Below are 13779 nucleotides of genomic sequence, written 5' to 3' on the forward strand. Positions count from 1 at the left end.
GCAATTACAGTTTTGAACCTGGAACGAATGTTGCTGTTTGAATGTGGAGTGAAGTTTCAATACTATGTACTGCGGATGCTGACCGTTCCAATTCACAGCGATGACGTTCCTCGAAAACTTTCCGAAGCTTCAATCCCCGAAAAATAAATAATGCGCCCGCCGCCGATTCTTCACCTACGTAGAATCAACCAACTGTTTGAAGATCCAACTGTCTCTCTAATGATTTTGCGATAACATATATCCTTCAAATTACTTTACAGAGTATATTTCTCAATACAACAGCCGAACTACACAACATGGAACAAAGAACCCTACTCCGACTATCACAACGCCTCAAACTCCCACCCTCAATCCGCCAGCTCCCCTCCTTTCCACGCCACGAATCTACGTCCAATAAGCCAGCCCACCAAGCTCACCCTGTAGGCGACTACTATTCCTTACTCCTCTCCTCTCCTTCTCCAGAAATATCCTCCGCGCCCCCCACTACTGCACCCCCCTCAAATCCGCCTATAACCCCGTCTTCTCCTCCTACAGAACCCGCCGCAGACCCCGAACCTGCGATTCTCTTCTCCTCTCGTCTATCCTCCCCTTTAGAACGACGCTCCGAGATCCTGCGCAAAAGTCAACGTATAGCAGGAGTACTCGTCCCGCCGCGCCCAGAAGAACCAGATAATTGTTGTATGAGTGGGTGTGTGAATTGTGTTTGGGATCGCTATCGAGATGAAATAGAGGAGTGGGCGGCTGCTAAGAAAGATGCGGATAGAGCGTTGAAGAAAGAAAAGAGGAAAGAAAGTACGGGGGTTTTGGCACAGGCGGCTACGAGTATGGATGATGATGGTGGTGGGAGTGAGGGAAACTGGGACATAGGAGGGGAGGGAGATACCGATAATTTATTCGAGGGAGTGCCGGTTGGCATAAGAGCTTTTATGGCGCAGGAAAAGAAGTTGAAGGAAAAGCATCTTAGAGAAGGCACGACGGGGTAATGGAAAATTGGAGAAGGGGAGGTAGAAGAACAAGAGCAGGAAGTACCAGAAGAATATTCGTACACCCGAAGCAAATAGAGATCCTTCTCTGGAGTACAAAATATTAAGAACCGGGCGCTCACGGCGTAGAGGCACAAGGGAATGCGGTAGATCTCATTGTGTCTGTATATCACATACTGTAGATAGATCTACTCAATCACGGATTGGTCTTGTAGAACACACTCTTCACTTGTCCCTCGGCACCTTAACGAATAGCACGCCAATGTAAAGAATATCCCTTCAATTATGCGACAAATTTATTCCTTCCATTCAACCTTCCGACTCCGACCCGCTGCCAATACGACACTCAATATCCATTCGCGCTGCCTCTCCTTGCCTGAAATGCGTCGTCCTTCACCATCTAATCGACATCCACACCTTTCGTTCTGAGATCCTTCCTCGCCAACTCAATCTCCTCCATCAATTCCGCATGCGCCTTTGGCACATCGTTAAACGTAAAAACGCCATAGCCCAACTTCCCCAAAAGATACGCTCCAAACGAAACCAACACCCAGAATGGCAACTATTTGCGCAAGAACAATACCAAGTCAGCGATAATATTCTTGATGTGGGCGACGATCGATATTGTGGCTATCGATTTGATCGAGCCATCACGACGGGAAAACAAAGTCGAGGAGGGAGAAGCGGGCGGGGGGAAGGGAAAGGACTCGTATGTCCAATCACCTATGAGAGGGGAGAGAGGAACCTTCTCCCAGTTCTCAGGAAGAGGAAGTTCGACATCGTGAGCGGGAAGAGATGTTATGGGTATGGTACAAGGAGCCATATCCGTTCCCTCGGTGCATGCTCATCAAGGGAAAGAAGAGAGGAGAGAAGAGGTGAAGGATGTAGAAAAAATAATAACACAAACATAACGTACCACAGGAATAACCTCCTCAGAAACCTTTCCAGGAAGAGGTATTAACTCCAAGTAAACTGCCAGGTATAACTAAGTAAATGCCTCGAATCAGTAATCATTCGCCCGTTTCTCTTTCCAATTCCAATCTCGCCCCCCGAATCTGCCGTAACATCCTACGACGTGTTTGCAAATTTGCACAGAATAGTTCCAACACATGATGACCAATTCACACAATCAGAGGCAGAAAACATACCGAAGTGACGAGTAAGCCAATAGAGATAGTTTGCTGTGCGCGCGTCATCTTTGCGATTCCGTGTGCGATTGCTCAGGTTCGGGGTTGATGTGTTTTATAAGGTTAGGGTTTCGGTGTGTGTGATGCGTGTATGAGTTGGCAGATTCTCAAGGGTGGGCAAAGGAGTGTGGTTCGTAAGGAAAGTTGTGGTTTTGCTTTCTTCTCGGGATTGGGTTGATTTGAGGACAGCTGGAGTTCGTCAGTCGGTCGCGATTGGATTAGAGCCCAAAACTCGACGGTGTCACGTGTCGCTTCTCGAGAATCCTTTCCCTTTTTTTATTATTATCTTTCTCGTAGGTTGTTTTTCAGATGTAGCCATGAACATGATTTTGGGATGATTAGGTTATTTGAAAGGCTTTGAAATATTACATATAGTCCATAGGACAATCTTGATTACAAAACTATACGATATATGATAACCAATTCCCCATCCACAAGGGAATATTACTCCTCCCACTCAGTATCATTCAACGCCCATCTAAGTACCTTGATAATTCAAGTTAATACAAAGAATCACATTCTAATCGACATCTGTCGGACTAGTTTCCTCTGAAGGCATGCCCGCAGAGGGTATCCTATCTCTCAACCATGCCAGTGTAGCCTCTGTACCTTTCTCTAATATCGTGTATTTTGGCACACGAAATCGATTTCCACTGACATCCAAAGTCTGCAGTCCATCTGGTCCACCCATAAGCCCAATTCGCGAGTTTAAACTATTTATTTCATTGCTGCTGCAGTCCAAATGTCTCAAGCCCTGAACTGCTTCCGGCAGCAATTCGCGGATCGTATTGTTCGATGCCATGAGGAATATCAGGCTAGGGAAATGAGGCTTCAGAACAGGTAACGAAGTTAGACGATTGAAACTGATATCAAGTTTCTCTAAGTTGGGGGCTTTCAGATGCTGTATGAGTGGTTGTAGAGAGTTGAAGGTGTTGGAGCTAAGGTTCAACTCCTTCAAAGCCGGTAGGTCTAAATCATCCTTTAGGAACGTGTCGCTCGTCAATTCATTATGAGCGATACTCAAGGAGGTGAGAGTAGATGCAAAGAAAGCAATAGAGCTGGGTATTTCTTTGAATTGATTATGTTGCAAGTGCAGAACTCTGATTGTATCCCGTGCAGCCACTTCTGCAGCTATCACTGGATTGAGGGAGTGAGAAGTCGTGCTAGATCGATCGAGAATTCCTCCATCTTTGACGGGCCAATGAGAAGACGACGGTCGACTGGAGATGGTTGGGGTACTTGGCTCAGACAAGAACCCGTCTTTCTCTTGCTCAGTTGGTGTAATTCGGGCTCGTAGAGCATTTTTCAGGTCTTCGGTTGACATTGCTGAGAACTTTCTTTCTCTGAGTGGATTTCCACTTATTCGAAAGATGTCAAGACTTTCCATTCGACCGATTCTATCATCCAGAACTTTGATGTTATTGCCGCTAAAATTGACATTTTTGATCTTGAGGAGATCGACAAATCCGGCTGGCAGCTCAGAAAGATTATTATCCTCGGCTGTAAGTGTTCGTAAAGATACCCAGGAAGTCAAATCTGGAAAAGTTGCAATGCGGTTTGAGGAACAGCTCAGCTGATGAAGTGAAGGTAACTCGAGCTCTGATTCGCACAGAGCAGTAATTGCATTACTCGTGACATCCAGAACTTGAAGTTGTGGAAGGCTTTTCACGGCTCCTGTTACGAGAATGCCAACGAGGCCGTTCTTGACAGCTATGAGCTCAATGAGGGGTAGATGGCTAAGAATATCAAAAGGTAATGATTGAAATCTGTTCTCGGTGATATTCAAAATTCTCAATCGATCTAGTTGTGATAGAGTGTCCGGAAATGTATCAAGAGCGTTATGTTGTATTTCTAGAACTTCGAGATTTTTCAAACATTCTATATCTGGACTTAAAGTCCCACAGAGACCATTGTTTGCTATTTTGAGTTCCCGCAAAGAATTGATTTGTGTAACGATTGGGAGGCATTCGTTACCTAATTTGTTGTTTGACTATTGATAATTAGCAATTGATCATCCTAGCACATCAAATATTAGCTAGTCAACTTACCAGATTCAAAGATGTCAGATTCTCAAGTCTACGTAGACCCAGAGGAATCTCTTTCAACAGATTTCCATGCAGATCCAATGTCTCAAGGCCACCAAAAATGTTGCCTTCAAATTCATCATCTTCCATGGCTTCACGTGGGTCGATATCCGGAAAAATGTTGTCACCAAGGTTTTCAAACTCATTGTCAGCGGCGATAAATCTGGTCAAATCGACAGCTTCAGCCCACGATCCACCCTGATCACCAAGTGCATCAAGGTTGTACATAGACATGACCTCCTCAGGCATTTCCTTGAGGCCCATGGCAGCGATATTGAGGCGACCATCGGTACGTGCAGCAGAAATTCGTTTGCGGAGGAGGCCTTTACTGGCGTTTGGATCAATACGTTGATTAAAGGGGTCATCCGAGAGGCCGAAATCAAAAGTCGCCGTAGGAACTACAGGTACTTCGTCGTGGTTACTCGCGGCACTTGCGGTTGCTGCCGCTCGCTTTGCTGCTTTGGCTTTCGCAATCTGATCTCTAAGAGATGAAGATGATTTTGGCGCAGCCGGTTCTTCCGTTTTGTCGGTTGAAGCAGATCCACTGGGAGCTGATGTCACAGGTCTATGAGGAATGCTCTTAAAGTTCATTGATCTCTTTCTATCAACAGGGCTGATATTGTCCATGGCAGTGCGTTTCTCTGTAACATCTTCACTAGGCGCCGATGTGACAGACTGAGAAGGAATATCCCTGAAATTCAATGACCTCTTCCTTGGGCCGAAACCAATGCTGTCCGCCTCAAACGATTGGTCCATCAAAGGCATTGACGGTTTGCGAAACAGACCGGTTACAGAGGCACGCTCCTTCACTGATCGGGCACTGAATGTCTTGCTACCAGATTTTATTGTAGGCAATCTCTCTGGTTTGACCGGACTTGGAGATCTTTGTAACGCATTACCGGGGGATGGAAGCTGTGCTATGCTTCCGGGACTGAAGCTACTTCGAACCGTTGGCGTCTTGAGTGTCTTTGCAGGACTTGGTCGTTTCATCGGTGTAGAAGCTTGATAATTCGTGGGTGGAGGTCGGAAGGTGCCCGAAGATGACCGGAAGTCAGTAATTGATTGAGCAGAATCCGCACTCGATGTTGGTCTTGAGCTGGCAGAACGGCGAGATGGTGGTCTCATAAACCCATCATTTTGATAACTGGATCCAGGTCTGGATGATGAACTCGCGCGAGACACAGAACGTGGAGTAGCAGAGGGATTGAAGAAGTTCGATTGCCTCTTCCGAACAGCTGGTGATGGGGGAATATGCTGAAGTGTTTCCATCGTTCGTTCGGATAGGGAAGGTCGAGAAGACGAGCTCCCACTCAAAAGCTCTTCATCATCGCTTATTACTGGAGAGAATCTGTGTTCCTTGACATCCTCATCCTCACTTGAAGCTGGCCGAAATTGTTCTTGTTCAATCGTTGGCGGCCTTCGAAAGGAATTATAGCTTGTCTTGGGCTGTATTGGCCGTGGGTGTAAATGACTGGCAGCAGGGGCTGTGATACGTTGTCTCGAGGATGTTGGTGCAGACAGTTGATCTCTCGACAGTGTGCTTCGCAAACGTGGGTTGCTTATAGTGCTCGAAGGCCGGGCAGGTTGCTGTTGCTGTCGCAAAGTTTCCCCCGAGGCTGAAGGTCGTGGGAGACGTGAAGGTCTAGGAAGACCAGATGGCCTTGGTTTGTTGACTGGAGTGTTGTCCATGATTGTGAATGTACTCGTGAAAGGAATAATGTATTCAATTAACAATCATACCTTGCCGGAGCTATGTGAAATCGTAAAAATTGGAGATGACGCTCGAAGTAAACAAACAGGTTTCCCCTGTAAACAAACGCAAGGTACGCAAAGGCGGCAGCAAAGGAAAGGGGAAAGCGATTGATAAACTACCTTCTGATGGCACGAATTGTATAGTATCTAGTATCTGCGAAAGGAAAAGAGACTTCTAAATGTTGTCTCTCCTTCTCCGGATCAATAGATAATAAATTGAGTGACCGTGTCAAGAGCTGCTTTTACAAAGCGGATCTCTTATTGAAATCTCATTTCCCAATCGCCATAGAAGCTCAGTTCTCCGGAGAATAGTAGGTAATTTATTTATTACCTTGTGGGTATTTATCGATGATTAGGAGAACCGATGGTCTGAGGTGGGGGGGGTGCGCTCGGATTATGGTATTGGGAGATGATTAGGACGTAGGTACTAGGTAGGTATTAGTAGGGGTAGCTGGAGTACTAGGTAGGTATGATGTGTGATGCGTGTGTGCTGTGTAGGTTTGGCTGATATGATAGTGCCACCGTGCTACATATATGACTTGAGTCGGGTTGAGACAGGGTTATTACGAGGTAGGTACTAGGTAGATAGATATCCAATTCACAATTTGAGCTTATGAAGCCCTGATGGTCCATACCTACCTAGTATAGTTCATAGTTCATAGTTCATATAGTTCATTTGGTTCATAATAATACACCAAATAATGCTTCAATGGGTCCCAATTGTCCGAGCTTGGAGAAAGCCAAGGATACTAGGTAGAGAGGCACATAAGTGATCGGTACATAAGAGGTACATGATAGGTACATGAGAGATCTAGGACAGGCAAGAAGATAATAGCTATCACACAGTCCTACACAATAATAGCAACGAAGAAAAAGCAAGGAGAAACTCATATGTTCTTTTTTTCTCATCTATTAGTATCTTGGTGTTTGATGGTCTTCATACATACCTATGTAGGCAGTGACATACTACCTAGTGCGTGAGTCGATCAATGATGGTTTTCTCTGATTGATATAACAGCTCTTTCTATTTTACTTTCTAGCTACAGCTACGTACGCAGGTAGATACTAGGTCCTAGGTAGTCATTATCAGCCTTCCTCCATCACTCTCCGCCAACATCAAACTAAGATCAGATAGGCTTAGTGCAGCCTCTTCCTCATCCACATCCTCAGCCTTCTTCTTTTCAGGTTCAATTTCAAACTTCACTTCCCCACATGACCATGACTATCACCTTAGCAACAGAGCTAACCCCAGTCGTTTTCTGCAAAGCATCGCAACGCAAAATAACTGTCCCACCTCCAACCCTCTCTTATCACTCTACGATAGCTTACAACAACACATCATATGAACAAATCTATTTCATTACCATATACACATACATACATACATGCATACTACAATCGCAAGAATAACCCCTTCCTTCCATTCTCACCTACCCTTCAATCGCGTTTGCTACCTTAGCATATCAACGGAAGTTGTATCACAATTGGTCTTGTAGCAATCGCAAACAAGTCGATCGCAAAACAAATCCCTTCCGAGCGCCTACCTATACCTCCCTTAGGCATCACATTTCCTCACCCCGGGCGCATTTGATTTCCAACACTACTCATACATCTGCGATTCCCTCAAGATATTACCAGCGATCGCGCAAGTCTAAGCAAGCTCGCAAGTCAATTCTTTTGGCCCTGGGCTCCGCACAGAATTGGAAAATTGTAATACGTTATCAGTCCTCCATGCGCTCATATTTGCTAATATCTCCATAAGACACAACCCTCTCTACGAGGTACACAAAACTAAAACCAATGGCTTCCACTAGCTCATTCGACGATGCGTCAACTCCACCCGATGTTTCTACTGCCGTCCAACTCACTCAAAGTGTTGCCTCATCTCAAGATGAAGGTCCAAGTCGCTTACCTTCAACATCCCTCTTGTTAGCAGGCAATTCGCAAGGTGAATTTAGAGAATCGGAGTGCGATGACTCCTTAGCAGTAAAAGATATGTTGACGCGAAGTTTGTCATTCGGTCGACATATTTCATCATCAACGACTCCCCCCCCATCATCTCAGATATCAAATATTCATCAATCGCTCCCAAATCAAAGAACCGCAACAACGTCGCCATCTGATCTAGGATCTTCACGTGCCACAGACTCAAATGGAATCAAGACAGCTTCTTTTCCTAACATCACCCGACTACCGACTGCTCAAGAGATTACGGACGCGTCTACAGAAGAAAAGACAGAAATGATAAAGATGCTGATTTCCGACAACAGCAAGTTGGAGAACGCAATTCGAGAATCTCGTATGGAACAAGCACATTGCAAATTGCAAAACACGCTTCTGGCCCTAGAGTCCGAAGAGGCCATTAAGCATTTGGAGGCGGAACATGAATTGACGCGTCGAGAAGTCCAGGTTTTAAAACTTGCATATCAGGGAAGAAGTGATCCGCATGCACCCAGTCCAGAGTATGTTTCAAGGCTCAAGGCCATCTGTAAGAGCCTGGAAACAGAGAACAAAACCATCAGACGTCGTCTCGAGAGAGCCAAGAAAGTAATAGAGGCAAAGGACGACCAATTGGAGGCTGCTAATGAGACAAATGATCGTCTTACTCAACGTATTCGCGAAAATCGAGAGCACATCAACATTATGCGCAGCCCTGGGGGTTTCTTTCATGTTGCTACGCCGAAGCTATCACACAACAGCTACCCAGCTACTCCACAACAGTACCGTCGAACGCCACATCAGACTCCCATGACCGGTCGCTCGATGGCTGAATCTCGCGAACATGGCCAAGAACCTGGATTTGCTGCTCTCTTAGCTGCCGCTCACCATGAAAACAATAGTGCACCGTCCACTCCTCTCATCAGCCAGCGTGCTGGCCCACGCACCCCAGTCAACAGGCACAATCGAGGTGTTCAATCTCTCTCTTCGTTGCCTAACACACCTCCTTCGGCTCGTCCAGGCACTGCGCAATCAACACTTCTTCCTTCTGCACAATTCATGCCACACAGTGCATCTAGGTCAGCTTATGCCAACCGCACCCCGAAACTTCCACCTCGCGAACGTCGACGCGAAAGTCGCGATAGTACCATTTCAGCTGAGGATGTTGAGGAGTTTAACAACTCTAGATTCGAAGGACGTGGCCGTGGACGTGGAAGTGTGGACCATGAGGAAATCCAAGAAAGCCGAGCCGCTCAAAGTGCAAATGAAATGCTACGCGCCAATCCTCGTGAATCTTTTGAGGTCGCGCCTTCTAGAACCAATACTCCAAATCCTGTTACAGCAAAGAGTGAACTTTTACAGTCAAAGATCTGGGGAACTGTCACTAAACCGGTAGTTGAGAAGAGAAAACGTGATGATCATTATTCTTCTGGACATTCGAACAAAAAATCGAGGGCTTCTGATCCTATTGGCCTCGGTATTGGTTACGAGACACCCCGAGTTTAAGGTCTAATTCCTTGATATCCACCATTTTTTGGGAACGAGTTTGTGTCTTGAGAAATTTTGTACGATAGAATTCTTTACGGCGTTCTCGTCCCCTTATCGTTTCATACTTCTTTGTGGACTAACATGTTCTATTTACTTCTTACATCTAACTCTTTCATTATTCGCACGAGGAGCATCAAGCATGTTTAAGATAATTAAAGGAATCACTGTGCAGCATGTTAGAGAGGGTGTCCAACCAAGCATATCTAGCTACCCAAAGCCTTATATTCCCGCGACTGAACATGTTTTAGTGTTTGACCAGTGGAAGTTGTTGGGTATAGCAAGGAGAATTTTAGCGAGCATTAACCACACTGATGTCTACTGGACATCTAACCAATGAATTTAATGCCTTTTAGAATGCTATAACATTCTCAAATGAGTCCTACATGTCGATCCAGTGCCTCTTTCTTTTCAGCCCGCCTCGTATAATTGTCGCTTATAAGGCTGCTGCTGCATTTGGATCAAATTTGCAGCGGTCAGTACGCCTCAACATATCCTCCAAGCCTCCTCCAAGCCATCTTTGGGTTGCAGGCCATTTTACCTTGCTGACAAACGGTAATACTTAATACCGATACTGACGCTAGACGCCTACGTATGGAGGGACAGTGAGAAATAGATACGATGATGCTACTCGATGGAAAAGCTTGAATGAATATATGGCTTTAGAAATCTATCTGATCATGAGAAGTTGTGTGGTGTATAGGTAATACTGTTTGAGAATATACATAATATTGGTAGAAATAAGTCAGCTAGTGTCGTTAACCATTGAGAGTTCGGAATAGATGCATAGATGGGTGTGCCTGGCACGAATAGCAGTCAGTCATGGATACTATGTGTATGCTTCGTATTCTTCGGGGATAACCCGGTTGGTTCCACCAATCAGATGGAGCTAGTGAATGTCACTTTTTGTCAGCAATGCACCGATTCACCTCCTTTTTCTTAGAGCTTTCCTCATCACAGGTGAAGACGATTTGGATTTCGCAAGTTTTCAACTCCGAATATTTCATAGGTTTGTCATATTTGATTCTAGATTATCAATCCAAGTCTCTTACGTCAAAATAAAGTATCCATCATCTTCCTAGTCAGCGCCCACTTTTTTCCCGCTAGTATCTTCTGAAACATTATTTCACCATTTGTCAACCCTATCAAAACACAAATCGAATAATACAGACCAGGACTTTACATTCACAACCTTGTATCTCGTGTGCTGTATCACTTGTTCCTCTCTACCTACCTAGGTAGGTATCCTCGGTATCCATCAGATTGCAAACGAGTTTGTGGCGCAGTATTCCTTGGCTCTACACAACCAAAGGATCAAACCCCTATAGCTACATTGACGAGTCTGTAGGATTGCAATTATGGAGGACGGAGTAAACACTACCCCGCAATCTGGCAATGAGACGGGATCTGTTGATCTAATGGATTTGGAGAATGGGGACTCAAATACGAGCGCTGTTCCGGCATCGTTTGAAGGTGGCAAGGAGAAACATAAGTGTTTGACTGAGGCAGAGCAGAAAGACATGACATCATCAATTGCAGATATCTTCAAGTTGGAGGAATCTGTAAGTGCAGAAGATGTGGATATGGATGATGATGCCGAAGAGGTGGTGGACGTAGAGGATAGGGAGAGAAGGACGGAAAGATTAAAGGCGGTACTGGGCAAGTTGCCGCATTTATGGTGGCAAGATTCGACGTCAATCAATGAAGCTGCAGAAAAACTGGCGGATGGGAGTAGAGATCGTGAGTTACCTTCTGATTTGCAAAAATATGTCCGTTACTTGAGTTTCGATTTCACGTGGTCAAGTGGCTCTTACGATATGATAACATATTCTTAAAATGTGCATTCAGTGATCTAACATTGTTCTAACTTGGGAATAGCCAAATGGCGAGTACCTCTCGGAGACTCCGGTATTTTGAATTTCTTTCTTGAACTATTAAGTGCACATACTTTACGCCATGCTCTCAAATTTCAAATATTACGTTTAGTGGGGAATTCTTGTGCGGATACAGGTAAGCTAGACATTCCTACAATGTTCTATTATACTGACATTGAGATAGATGAAAACAGGGCTCGTGTCGTAGCGTCAAATTGTATGCCCTTGATCATTACTCAATTGTCAGATATCAACTTGCTCGCTTTCGCAATACCAGTTCTCTATAATGTTTGCGTGGATTATGGTTAGTACATTGTAAGTTCTGGCTTGATAGTCAACTACTGACATCTTCCAGTTCCTGCTCAACAACAGGCGTCTAGTGCATATTTAAGCAAAGAACTCATTGCACTGATTGCAAGTCCTAGATTCAAAGATAGCTTACATTTCCTTGGATACGTCTGTAAACTACTTGATCTGCTTATACAACAACGTAAGTGTTATGTTTGATATCAGTCGATATTGAGACTAACTTGCGCAAAGCTTCCGAGCCAGATACGGCACCAGATGATACGCCCATTGTTTTATTGAAGTTGGCTTCAGATCGAGAAAATCCAGTGGATATGGATGATTACATCGCTCTTGTTAACACTGCTGTGGCGTACCTGGGACACGAAAAATTCCAGAAATCATTGGTCAAAACTCCCCTGGCGCTTGATACCGCTCTAGCTGTTCTTGTTGATTCGTATACGCGATTCGATTCTCATCCATCAATCGGCCCCTCGACAACACACGAGGACGATGCAAAGCTATTGTCGCAAATGCGCATCAACTTGAATTCGGCCCTGTCTGACATCTCGGCCTTACCTGAATTCAAGGAGGCATACCCGGTTATTTCTCCATTTTCTTCGTCGCTACGCCGATGGTTATCAAGCGAACAGGTACAATTACAAGTTTGTGCTTGTATTATGTTAGGTAACCTTGCTCGTAATGACGAAGCTTGTGGATTGTTTGTACACACGGCTCGAGTTCATCTACCCCTCATATCTATACTCAAGAACGTTAACGATTCGCAATTACTCCACGCTGCACTTGGATTTCTCAAGAACTTGGCGTTGCCTTTGAGAAACAAGGAAGTGTTGGGAAGCTCCGGTATCTTCGAAGTGCTTCCTAGACTTTGGCTTCTTGACATCCTACAACCAATTCAATTATCATCCATATCTCTTAGTCGGCAACTTCTCAATGGTTCCATGGAAAACGTCGAACGAATCTGTGCACGTCTCTCGACAGATAAGGATTCACCAGCTCACGAACGTTCAAATATTTCTCTCTTAATTGCCCTGTTCGATCGAACAGATGTAGAACCAATCAAAATGGAGATCTCCCGTCTAATTACAGCTGTATGCCGAGTCTTCACAGCCTACAAAGGTCGACCGGCTGAAGAACTAAACGAGACTCGAAGAAAATTTCTACTTCGCCATCCTGACATCGGACGACCCTTAAGCTTCATGGTCTCTCAGACCAAATGGCCAATTGTCAGAAGCGAAGGATGGTTCGTGTTCGCTCTCATGGCTAGATATCCAGATAGTGCGCAATGCATTAGTGATATAATGCAAGATGTAACCGTCTTCCAACCTCTCGTTGAAATGCTCACCGGTAAACCACTCCTCGAATACAAGCCCGCCCTTGCAACCAATACACCTTCACCAAACGCACAAAGTGAATCTTCCGGACCCTTAGGTCTCGATCTTCAAAGCCCCGGACCGGAACCCGTACAGCCTCACGCGCAAGCAGCGGAAATGGCACGTCTTGATCGGGAAAATGCCCTGGTGCTTGTTAGTGAGCTATTGAAGAATAGAGGGAGAGAAATGGCGGTCATGAGACGCACGCTCTTTGAAGATTTGCTAAAAGGAGGTGGAGAATTGGTCATGAGTTATCGACAGGCAAAGGAGGAGAATGGTCCTGGAAAGTGGAGAGAGTCGGATCATGGCGGCGCGGGAATAAATCTACGGGAGGTGGCTGAGGAGAGTATTCGCGAGTTTTCGTAGGATGGGGGAAGTCGTTGTGAGAGGAATGACGGGGGTGATAGGGGGTGGAAATATTTAGATGGGTATATGCGAGATGCTGTCTAGGCGAATAGGTAGCTGGGTGGGAAAATAAACGAGAGCAAGAAGAGATCATTACTATTTTCACCGTCTTCGTCTTCATCTTCATCTTCATCCTCTCCCGTCCTGTCTTGTTCTAGGTTTATAGAATCATGTGCACATAATAATTGATTGTGTTACATGCAGATACAAGAATGACGAAGGGGTAGTGGATGGTAATACGTAGTAGAAGCAGTAAGTCCAATGAAGTTAGATGAATCTATTTGCTGGGATACAGACATTTAATCCGCATAAATGGAAGCGGGTGCATGAGT

The 13779-nt window shown here is 45.1% G+C and overlaps 5 protein-coding genes across 5 annotated transcripts; 3 read left to right on the top strand and 2 right to left on the bottom strand.

The window, feature by feature from the left end:
* Nucleotides 1-296: 296 nt before the first annotated feature.
* On the top strand, nt 297-983 carry EAF02_000567 (uncharacterized protein; the record flags this gene model as incomplete). The annotated part of the gene is made up of 1 exon (XM_038896615.1): nt 297-983. The coding sequence occupies one exon, from the start codon at nt 297-299 to the stop codon at nt 981-983; it is 687 nt and encodes a 228-aa protein (XP_038763474.1).
* Nucleotides 984-1383: 400 nt separating this feature from the next.
* EAF02_000568 (uncharacterized protein) lies at nt 1384-2179 on the bottom strand (the record flags this gene model as incomplete). The annotated part of the gene is made up of 3 exons (XM_038896616.1): nt 1384-1545; nt 1900-1968; nt 2132-2179. The coding sequence occupies 3 exons, from the start codon at nt 2177-2179 to the stop codon at nt 1384-1386; spliced, it is 279 nt and encodes a 92-aa protein (XP_038763475.1).
* Nucleotides 2180-2690: 511 nt separating this feature from the next.
* Nucleotides 2691-5943, bottom strand: EAF02_000569 (uncharacterized protein; the record flags this gene model as incomplete). The annotated part of the gene is made up of 2 exons (XM_038896617.1): nt 2691-4160; nt 4219-5943. The coding sequence occupies 2 exons, from the start codon at nt 5941-5943 to the stop codon at nt 2691-2693; spliced, it is 3195 nt and encodes a 1064-aa protein (XP_038763476.1).
* Nucleotides 5944-7806: 1863 nt separating this feature from the next.
* Nucleotides 7807-9450, top strand: EAF02_000570 (uncharacterized protein; the record flags this gene model as incomplete). The annotated part of the gene is made up of 1 exon (XM_038896618.1): nt 7807-9450. One exon carries the CDS (start codon nt 7807-7809, stop codon nt 9448-9450), a length of 1644 nt encoding a protein of 547 aa, XP_038763477.1.
* A 1208-nt stretch (nt 9451-10658) lies between these two features.
* EAF02_000571 (uncharacterized protein) lies at nt 10659-13420 on the top strand. The gene is made up of 5 exons (XM_038896619.1): nt 10659-11229; nt 11368-11499; nt 11548-11667; nt 11719-11853; nt 11904-13420. The coding sequence occupies exons 1-5, from the start codon at nt 10848-10850 to the stop codon at nt 13406-13408; spliced, it is 2274 nt and encodes a 757-aa protein (XP_038763478.1). The 5' UTR covers nt 10659-10847; the 3' UTR covers nt 13409-13420.
* Nucleotides 13421-13779: the final 359 nt, after the last annotated feature.

Source organism: Botrytis sinoallii, assembly GCF_014898435.1.
Source record: "Botrytis sinoallii strain Bc 23 chromosome Unknown BSIN_001, whole genome shotgun sequence".
In the NCBI taxonomy this organism is placed as follows: domain Eukaryota; kingdom Fungi; phylum Ascomycota; class Leotiomycetes; order Helotiales; family Sclerotiniaceae; genus Botrytis; species Botrytis sinoallii.

Coding starts and splice junctions, on each gene's coding strand:
- EAF02_000571 (XM_038896619.1), top strand. CDS start 10,848: ATGGAGGACGGAGTAAACACTACCCCGCAATCTGGCAATGAGACGGGA. Junction 11,230..11,367: donor GGCGGATGGGAGTAGAGATC/GTGAGTTACCTT, acceptor ACTTGGGAATAG/CCAAATGGCGAGTACCTCTC. Junction 11,668..11,718: donor TAATGTTTGCGTGGATTATG/GTTAGTACATTG, acceptor GACATCTTCCAG/TTCCTGCTCAACAACAGGCG.